Raw genomic sequence first — 10,712 nt, 5'->3', positions numbered from 1 at the left:
TTATCTCTGATCTATTTATAGATTTTACATATATGTTTTTTTATATTGTATTGTTTAAGGTCAGTTACAGTGGTAAGTTGGAGAGGGAGACAGAGAGTAGGGGGTGAGGCAGGATTAGTAACCACATTTCCAGTGGGTCTGTGTGTGATCTGGAGTCAGCAGTGTTACCAATAGATCTAACTCCAGCACTATTCCAGTCAGCAGTGTTACCACTAGACCTGACTCCAGCACTATTCTAGTCAGCAGTGTTACCACTCGACCTGACTCCAGCACTATTTTAGTCAGCAGTGTTACCACTAGACCTGACTTCAGCACTACTCTAGTCAGCAGTGTTACCACTAGACCTGACTCCAGCACTACTCTAGTCAGCAGTGTTACCAATAGACCTGACTCCAGCACTACTCTAGTCAGCAGTGTTACCAATAGACCTGACTCCAGCACTATTCTAGTCAGCAATGTTACCAATAGACCTGACTCCAGCACTATTCCAGTCAGCAGTGTTACCAATAGACCTGACTTCAGCACTACTCTAGTCAGCAGTGTTACCAATAGACCTGACTCCAGCACTATTCTAGTCAGCAGTGTTACCAATAGACCTGACTCCAGCACTATTCTAGTCAGCAGTGTTACCAATCGACCTGACTTCAGCACTATTCTAGTCAGCAGTGTTACCACTAGACCTGACTCCAGCACTATTCCAGTCAGCAGTGTTACCACTAGACCTGACTTCAGCACTTTTCATTTGATTTCTATACAAGGTAATTCGGTGGTACTCAATGCTTTTGTGGGTAGAGAACAGAGGAGGATGCTGGGTGAAGATATAGGAGTACAGGCCTATTCTAATGGCTGAAATGTAGTTGATTACAATGAGCTGATCCTCTGATATCTCTGCCCACTAGCCACCACTGGTGGAGAAATAATGATTAGAGTAATGATTCGAACATACAGTGTGATACAATTCATGTTCAGCCATACAACCTCAACAGTGACAACATTTAGATAGTTTACAGTTGATGATCTGGTTGTCCTAATAATGTTCTATAATAACAAAGTGATGTTGATTGTGTTCCTCAGGTTTGGAGATGATATTCCAGGGATGGATGGTCTTGGTACTGATAAGATCTCTCTGTTGGCAGACACATTCTAGACTATTACAGCTTCCTGTCTTTAACAATAATACAACAAGGGACCAACATGTTAAATAGATTCAACTTGTTTCCAAACACACTAGCCAATACATAGTCCTAACACACTAGGTATGGAATTTCATGTTCCACTAACACACTAGCCAATACATTGTAGTGTTCCACTAACACACTAGAATACATTGTAGTGTTCCACTCACTAACTGAATCATTGTAGTGTTCTACATTGTAGTGTTCCACTAACTGAATACACTGCTCATTGTATTGCACTATTACAACACACAGCCAATACATAACCAATACATTGTAGTGTTCCACTAACACACTAGCCAATACATTGTAGTGTTCCACTAACACACTAGCCAATACATTGTAGTGTTCCACTAACACACTAGCCAATACATTGTAGTGTTCCACTAACACACTAGCCAATACATTGTAGTGTTCCACTAACACACTAGCCAATACATTGTAGTGTTCCACTAACACACTAGCCAATACATTGTAGTGTTCCACTAACACGATAGCCAGGCCATTTACTGTGTAATAATCATAATAAAGTTCCATGGTTACAGTTTTTGTCCATAGTGATAATACGAGTCCAGCTAGCATCATGGATGTTATCATGTAGCTTTACTCCACTATATGTGATTATCTTTTAGCTTTAATCCACTGGATGTTATTATCTTGTAGCTTTACTCCACTCAATGTTATTATCTTGTAGCTTTACTCCACTCAATGTTATTATCTTGTAGCTTTACTCCACTCGATGTTATTATCTTGTAGCTTTACTCCACTAGATGTTATTATCTTGTAGCTTTACTCCACTAGATGTTATTATCTTGTAGCTTTACTCCACTTGATGTTAACTTGTAGCTTTCCTCCACTAGATGTTATTATCTTGTAGCTTTACTCCACTAGATGTTATCTTGTAGCTTTATTCCACTAGATGTTATTATCTTGTAGCTTTATTCCACTAGATGTTTTTATCTTGTAGCTTTACTCCACTTGATGTTATCTTGTAGCATTACTCCACTATATGTTATCTTGTAGCTTTACTCCACTTGATGTTATCTTGTAGCTTTACTCCACTCCACTAGATGTTATTATCTTGTTTTTATCTATCTGTAGCTTTACTCCAGCTTTACTCCACTTGTTATCTTGTAGCTTTCCATCTTGTAGCATTACTCCACTATATGTTATCTTTAGCTTTACTCCAGCTTTACTCCACTAGATGTAGCTTTACTCCACTTGATTATCTTGTAGCTTTCCTTTTATCTTGTAGCTTTTCTCCACTAGATGTTATCTTGTTATCTTGTAGCTTTCCTCCACTAGATGTTATCTTGTAGCTTTACTCCACTAGATGTTATCTTGTAGCTTTACTATATGTTATCTTGTAGCATGTTATCTATATGTTATCTTGTAGCCACTAGATGTTATCTTGTAGCATTATGTTATCTTGTAGCCACTATATGTTATCTTGTAGCATTACTCCACTATATGTTATCTTGTAGCTTTACTCCACTAGATGTTATCTTGTAGCTTTACTCCACTATATGTTATCTTGTAGCATTACTCCACTATATGTTATCTTGTAGCATTACTCCACTAGATGTTATCTTGTAGCATTACTCCACTATATGTTATCTTGTAGCTTTACTCCACTAGATGTTATTATCTTGTAGCTTTCCTCCACTAGATGTTATCTTGTAGCATTACTCCACTATATGTTATCTTGTAGATTTCCTCCACTAGATGTTATTATCTTGTAGCTCCACTAGATGTTATTATCTTGTAGATTTCCTCCACTAGATGTTATCTTGTAGCACTATATGTTATCTTGTAGATTTCCTCCACTAGATGATATCTTGTAGCATTACTCCACTATATGTTATCTTGTAGATTTCCCACTATATGTTATCTTGTAGATCTTGTAGCATTTCCACTATATGTTATCTTGTAGCATTTCTCCACTATGTTATCTTGTAGCTTTCTTGTAGCCTCCACTCCAGATGTTATCTTGTAGCTTTAGATGTTATCTTGTAGCATTACTCCACTAGTTATCTTGTAGCTTTATCCACTAGATGTTATCTTGCAGCTTACTCCACTAGATGTTATCTTGTAGATTTCCTCCACTAGATGTTATCTTGTAGCTTTAGCATTAGATGTTATTATCTTGTAGCTTTCCTCCACTAGGTCTTATTAACTTGTAGCTTTACTCCACTAGATGTTATCTTGTAGCATTACTCCACTAGATGTTATCTTGTAGCTTTCCTCCACTAGGTCTTATTATCTTGTAGCTTTACTCCACTAGATGTTATCTTGTAGCTTTCCTCCACTAGATGTTATTAACTTGTAGCTTTCCTCCACTAGATGTTATCTTGTAGCATTACTCCACTATATGTTATCTTGTAGATTTCCTCCACTAGATGTTATCTTGTATTACTCCACTATATGTTATCTTGTAGATTTCCTCCACTAGATGTTATCTTGTAGCATTACTCCACTATATGTTATCTTGTAGCATTACTCCACTATATGTTATCTTGTAGCATTACTCCACTATATGTTATCTTGTAGCACTATATGTTATCTTGTAGCATTTACTCCACTATATGTTATCTTGTAGCTTTACTCCACTAGATGTTATTATCTTGCAGCTTTACTCCACTAGATGTTATTATCTTGTAGCTTTACTCCACTAGATGTTATTATCTTGTAGCTTTATTCCACTAGATGTTATCATGTAGCTTTACTCCACTAGATGTTATTATGTTGTAGCTTTACTCCACTAGGTCTTATTAACTTGTAGCTTTACTGCACTGGATGTTATCCATCAGTCGTGTGGTGATGAACAGAGTGATGATCTGAACCCCCAGTAGGACGATACCCACGGATCCTATCAGGCCTGTGTGCTGCTCTATCCAGCGGGACATGCCCCCCAGACAGCCCCCCAGGAAGATGACGCTCTGAGCAGAGAACTCATCCAGCTGCTGGGATCCTACTCCACACTGAGAGTTCCACACCGTGCCGTTCTCCAGGGGGTCCACACAGCAGGTAGCAGGGACCCCACAGGACAGCACCCCCGGGGCAGAGCAGTTATAGTACCTGGGATGAAGGAGGAGAGATAGGAGGGGAGAAGCAATTCACTTGGCTCCTTGGATAATGTTATGTGACATAAAAGCAATAACCCTAGTTATGTAACATATCATCTTTGACAGATTTATATTTTATACATTTTATTTTATCTTTGTTCATACATGTTATTCTCTGAGATGAACTCTATTTTACAAGAGAGACCTGCTCAAAACTAACAAAACTATCAAAATGATAGTAAAATGATAGTAACAACCCACATTGACAGACATCAGTTCACAAGGCTGTGTGTCAGTCAATGGACCATGTCCATCATGTCCATCAAGTCATCATGTCAATGGTCTGGTCAGTCACATCTCACTCACATGTTGACCTCCCAGTCTCTGTAGTTGTCGGCCCCGCAGCACTGCAGTCCTATCTGGATTTCATCTGTGATGAACCTCAGGTCCAGGTCATCCTGGTAACGTACCATGGCAGCCAGCATACCTGACCTCAGGTATCCCTCTATCTGTCCCTGGAAGCTGTAGGCCACAATGGCCGCTAGGACCTGGGCTGCTACCAGGACCAGCACGGTGGCTGAGAAGACCTGGAGCAGGCAGCAGTTCTCTCTCAGAGCCCCCACACAGCCTGACAGGCAGAGGGTAGACAGCACCAAGCCCAGCACCACAAACACCAGCATGGGGTCGGTGCTGATCTGTCCTATTTTCTCCTGAGCGAAGGATTCCTTGTTGATGAGGCCCCACAGTCCCAGGGCCAGGACCACCAGGCCTAGCACTGTGAAGAGGAGGTTGCTGAAGAACAGGAGGTACTTGAGAAGGCAGTCTCTCAGGGAGAAGGGCCTGCTACTGGTTCTGGGTTTTACCTCCCTGGTTCTACCCTGGTTCCCAGGTCCATCATTCGGTCCTGGTTCTGGAGCCTGTTCTTCTGTGCTGCTCTCGTCAGTCCCCTGGAGGACTCCTGACAGCTCTCTATCTGTGTCTGTCTTCAAAGAGGAAACAGGACAGACAATAAACAATGAGATTTCACTGAGGCAAAAACAACTCATCAAGTTCAGTCTGTAGTGGTCGTTGTCTTTAGGTTTAGCCTACTTGCAACCATAGAATTAGAATCTATAGAATGGGTCTCCCCATCCAAGTCAAGAATTGCATAATGGGTGGACTGGTAGCCATTGGAGTGTATGCATGACTTTACCAGTCAAATTGACAGGGTTAGAAGTTGCAAGTCCTTTTATTCAATTATTTGTCTATGCTTTTGCAACGTTGAGGGGACTGTAAACTCTATTCAATTGTATGTACAGTGAGTACATAACTAACAGCATACAGGTTGTCAGACAGACATACAGTTACTGTACCTTTGGTATGAGTGGGCTGGTCTCAGTCTGTGAGGTCTCTCTCCTCAACCAGGGAAAACTAAACCATCTCATGGACTGCAATCTCCTCATCTTCCTAGCTGCCAGGAAACGGTTCTCCCTCTGTCCTCTCAGAAACTATTCTTCTCCTGTCCTCTCAGAAACTATTCCTCCCTTGTTCTTTCAGAAAATATTATTCTCCTGTCCTCTCAGAAACTATTCTTCCTCTGTCCTCTCAACGAATCAATGTGTGATGGACGATTCTCCCCTTGTCCTCAGCTAATCAGTGTGTGAGAGGCGGTTCTCCCCGTCTTCCGGTCAGTTTACGAGACTAGAGGAGAGGAGACTGTCTGAGGGGAAAGGGAGAGAGTTGAGGTGGTGGAAGCCAGATCAACACAGCTCTATGCAGTGTGGTGTGGTGGGTGTGTAGTTAGCTCAGAGCTCCAGCAGACAGAAGAGTGTATTCATTCATCTACACTGTAGCAAAATAACTTGTAACAGAACGAGAGTTTCTTATTGGTCAAATTCATGTAGAACACTCCCTGTTTTGGACCGTTGCTTTTGTTTGGTTCCTAATGAATATAGTCCAGGGCTCCCAGGGATTCTAGCAGCATCATGTGAGAGTCACAGTGCAGGCGATTAAGAAGTAATCAGATCACGCCTCAATGACTGTTACACTCCAGGATGAAGTTTCCATTAGGTACAGATCTAAGAGCAGCTTACCCTCCCCAATCCTAACCCACCATTAGTGGGGAAAATGCCAAACTGACCCAAGATCAGTGTCTACTCAGGCCAACTTCTCCTGAGTGTTACAGGAAGAAGAGATGCTCAGGGAACAGATCCCACTTTGATCCACAACAGCCATGTGATGAGACTGTGGAATTACATCATAATACAGAATTGTGAGAATGTTGTGAGCATGTTGTGTGTTTTAGCCAATGAGTGTCTCTATGGTAGATATAATTCATTCAGAAAGAATGAAGTGAAAACAATAGCAAACTTTAGACACAACCAGGGGTGCAAATGGAGGGAACGCATGGAAACCAATATCCTAAAGCCCCATTTAGACACTAAATATTATTTTTAGTATATTGTTTTAGTTTAGTTCCCATGGTTATTTATATTACAGTGCTGAGTTTCCAGAATAACTTTTTTAATTCCACCCCTGGACACAACTAAAAGCAATTCCAGCTCGTTAAGGATCTGTAGGGTAAGGAGGAGGAAAGGTTTCATTTTATCACAGTATGGTCAGGGATGTGCTCTATTTCTCTCTCTACACAATAAAATACCTCTAATACCTTGTCTCTTTTAAAATATACTTTGGCAGAAATTGCGAATCTCTTATAAAACATATAAACTATAAAATGTCACAATCTTAAACCTGTGTGTGTGTGTGTGTGTGTGTGTGTGTGTGTGTGTGTGTGTGTGTGTGTGTGTGTGTGTGTGCGTGCGTGCGTGCGTGCGTGCGTGCGTGCGTGCGTGCGTGCGTGCGTGCGTGCGTGCGTGGGTGTTGTGCCATTTATGAAGCTCTGGGCATGGTTAGATATGCCAGCCCATAATAAAAAGTATCCTCTAGAAATTATATCAGTGGGTTAACTGCCTTGTTCAGGGGAAAAACGACAGATTTTTACCTTGTCAGCTCGGGGATTCGATCCAGCAACCCTTCAGTTACTGGCTCTAACCACTAGGCTACCTGCCACCCCAAAAGTCATGAAACTATCAGAGGCTGTCAGATTGGACTCAGTCCCAAAAGATAGCTTGTCTGGATAATAGAGATCTAGAGAGTATAAGAGTGTATGAAAGTAATTGTTATGATGCTGTATGTGAAGTCTATGAACTTCCACCTGGCCTGTATGAGGACTGATAGCGATCAGTTTCAGTAGTACAATTGAAGTAACACTTCCTTCATATCACCTGCAGGGGGCAGCAGTGCCTAACCTAACAGCTTGTAGTGACTGTAAATGGCCTCCACAGGAGTTGCTCAGAGGTATTCTGTTGTTCTGCTTCAATAATCAGTCAGTCAACAACACAGTATTTACATATACTTTATCTCAGTTGTTAACACTGTCAGTCAGTGGTTACACATTGTTAACACTGTCAATCAGTAATAACACATTGTTAACATTGTCAATCAGTGGTTACACATTTTTAACACAGTCAATCAGTGGTTACACATTTTTAACACGGTCAATCAGTGGTTACACATTTTTAACACAGTCAATCAGTGGTTACACATTTTTAACACAGTCAATCAGTGGTTACACATTTTTAACACGGTCAATCAGTGGTTACACATTTTTAACACAGTCAATCAGTGGTTACACATTTTTAACACGGTCAATCCCACAACACCAATCTAGGGCTGCAATGTATTCATGTATTTAATGTATTCAGAAGCATGTTTATATCACAATCAGGAGTAGCTTTGTATTTGAAGTGCTGCAGTCCATCTCTGAGATCCAGTCATCCATCACCTCAGAGTTCACACCTCCAGGCTCCAAGGCCAGGTTTGTCCCAGTAGGTAGCTGGTAGGTCTCAGGTCCAGGTTTGTCCCAGTAGGTAGCTGGTAGGTCTCAGGTCCAGGTTTGTCCCAGTAGGTAGATGGTAGACCTCAGGTCCAGGTTTGTCCCAGTAGGTAGATGGTAGGTCTCAGGTCCAGGTTTGTCCCAGTAGGTAGCTGGTAGGTCTCAGGTCCAGGTTTGTCCCAGTAGGTAGCTGGTAGACCTCAGGTCCAGGTTTGTCCCAGTAGGTAGATGGTAGACCTCAGGTCCAGGTTTGTCCCAGTAGGTAGCTGGTAGGTCTCAGGTCCAGGTTTGTCCCAGTGGGTAGATGGTAGGTCTCAGGTCCAGGTTTGTCCCAGTAGGTAGCTGTTAGGTCTCAGGTCCAGGTTTGTCCCAGTAGGTAGCTGGTAGGTCTCAGGTCCAGGTTTGTCCCAGTCCTCAGGTCCAGGTTTGTCCCAGTTTGCTAGCTGGTAGGTCTCAGGTCCAGGTTTGTCCCAGTAGGTAGCTGGTAGGTCTCAGGTCCAGGTTTGTCCCAGTAGGTAGCTGGTAGGTCTCAGGTCCAGGTTTGTCCCAGTAGGTAGCTGGTAGGTCTCAGGTCCAGGTTTATCCCAGTAGGTAGCTGGTAGGTCTCAGGTCCAGGTTTATCCCAGTAGGTAGCTGGTAGGTCTCAGGTCCAGGTTTATCCCAGTAGGTAGCTGGTAAACCTCAGGTCCAGGTTTGTCCCAGTAGGTAGCTGATAGACCTCAGGTCCAGGTTTGTCCCAGTAGGTAGCTGGTAGGTCTCAGGTCCAGGTTTGTCCCAGTAGGTAGCTGGTAGGTCTCAGGTCCAGGTTTGTCCCAGTAGGTAGCTGGTAGGTCTCAGGTCCAGGTTTGTCCCAGTAGGTAGCTGGTAGGTCTCAGGTCCAGGTTTGTCCCAGTAGGTAGCTGGTAGGTCTCAGGTCCAGGTTTGTCCCAGTAGGTAGCTGGTAGGTCTCAGGTCCAGGTTTATCCCAGTAGGTAGCTGGTAGGTCTCAGGTCCAGGTTTATCCCAGGGTAGCTGGTAGGTCTCAGGTCCAGGTTTGTCCCAGGGTAGCTGGTAGGTCTCAGGTCCAGGTTTGTCCCAGTAGGTAGCTGGTAGGTCTCAGGTCCAGGTTTATCCCAGTAGGTGGTAGGTCTCAGGTCCAGGTTTGTCCCAGTAGGTAGCTGGTAGGTCTCAGGTCCAGGTTTGTCCCAGTAGGTAGCTGGTAGGTCTCAGGTCCAGGTTTGTCCCAGTAGGTAGCTGGTAGGTCTCAGGTCCAGGTTTGTCCCAGTAGGTAGCTGGTAGGTCTCAGGTCCAGGTTTGTCCCAGTAGGTAGCTGGTAGGTCTCAGGTCCAGGTTTATCCCAGTAGGTAGCTGGTAGGTCTCAGGTCCAGGTTTGTCCCAGTAGGTAGCTGGTAGGTCTCAGGTCCAGGTTTGTCCCAGTAGGTAGCTGGTAGGTCTCAGGTCCAGGTCTCCTGTAGATTTATTTCCAGTCCTCTCTTCCTCTATTTGCCTTGGATCTTCTTGTTGCGTTGGATCCTGTTTTGGTTCAGAGTATGTCAGTGCAGAGAGGGAGATATACTGAGGAGAGGAATATGTGCAGATCTTCCAGCTTATTAAATGTTTTCTGCTGTTCTGGGACTGCTGGCCAAGTCAACACCTTCCTCCTCATGGCCAGTCACCTAGAGTCATGAAATTCGTAGATTATACTCTCTCTGGAACAGATTGTCCCTCCAATTGACAATAAATGATTTGAGGTGAACGTGAGTTACAGTGACCAGATTCATTCTGCTCTATTAAGACAACTATTCTACTGGAATCACGGGCTCAACTTGCCAGTGAATGACAGAGAGTTTCCACTGAGACCACCACAGTCACACACTTTTCCATCCATAGAACGAAGGGGTCCAAACAGCTATCAAGAGTGGTCGAAATGGCGAACTTTGGTGTGTGTTGTTATATCAACTGTATATGAACATGTTACATAGCTGACTGGTGTGTGTTGTTATAGCAACTGTATATGAACATGGTAAACAGCTGACTTTGGTGTGTGTTGTTATAGCAACTGTATATGAACATGTTACCTAGCTGACTGGTGTGTGTTGTTATAGCAACTGTATATGAACATGTTAAACAGCTAATCACTTCTCAGCATGGAACCTGTCTGACTCCAGAAGCCGTGTGTGTGTGTGTGTGTGTGTGTGTGTGTGTGTGTGTACTATGCAGCTCAGTGCTCCTTCAGAGGACATTAACTCCATTACTCCATACTGATTTCTATTAGCAGCTCCCACAGGTCTCCTTACTCTGTCCAACTCTTCAGCAGGGTTTGCAATATTTCAAAACATCAACACCTGAACCATTTAATCAGTCTAGTCTTCAGATGCTTCCGATGTCAACATATTTGAATGCCTGATTTTACTGTAAACAAAACGTTCAATTATTTACACACCTGACAATCTAGTGGTCTATTCTTTATAATGGACCTTTGGGAACGAGGGGAAAAGGATTTCTAAAGTATAGTATATGGACTCTTCTCCCTCCCTCCCACACACACACACACACACACACACACACACACACACACACACACACACACACACACACACACACACACACAAACACACA

The 10,712-nt window shown here is 43.0% G+C and overlaps 1 protein-coding gene across 1 annotated transcript; it reads right to left on the bottom strand.

The window, feature by feature from the left end:
* Positions 1-3,748: 3,748 nt before the first annotated feature.
* LOC112215246 (tetraspanin-10) lies at positions 3,749-5,682 on the bottom strand. Its single transcript, XM_042312773.1, has 3 exons — positions 5,593-5,682; positions 4,607-5,223; positions 3,749-4,253 (listed from the first exon to the last, which is right to left on the bottom strand). The coding sequence occupies exons 1-3, from the start codon at positions 5,680-5,682 to the stop codon at positions 3,947-3,949; spliced, it is 1,014 nt and encodes a 337-aa protein (XP_042168707.1). The 3' UTR covers positions 3,749-3,946.
* Between the last annotated feature and the right edge of the window lie 5,030 nt (positions 5,683-10,712).

The sequence above is a fragment of the Oncorhynchus tshawytscha genome, unplaced genomic scaffold (genome assembly GCF_018296145.1).
Source record: "Oncorhynchus tshawytscha isolate Ot180627B unplaced genomic scaffold, Otsh_v2.0 Un_contig_2107_pilon_pilon, whole genome shotgun sequence".
Taxonomy (NCBI): Eukaryota; Metazoa; Chordata; class Actinopteri; order Salmoniformes; family Salmonidae; genus Oncorhynchus; species Oncorhynchus tshawytscha.
Note: the sequence above shows the minus strand (reverse complement) of the source record. Positions and strands in the feature narration are given on the sequence as shown.

Bases quoted from the DNA above. Each gene is read 5' to 3' on its own strand.
- LOC112215246 (XM_042312773.1), bottom strand. From the start codon at position 5,682: ATGAGGAGATTGCAGTCCATGAGATGGTTTAGTTTTCCCTGGTTGAGG. The intron at 5,224-5,592 runs GTACAGTAACTG...TCCTCTTTGAAG, and splicing joins CCAGCCCACTCATACCAAAG to ACAGACACAGATAGAGAGCT. The intron at 4,254-4,606 runs GTGAGTGAGATG...CCTTCATCCCAG, and splicing joins AGAGACTGGGAGGTCAACAT to GTACTATAACTGCTCTGCCC.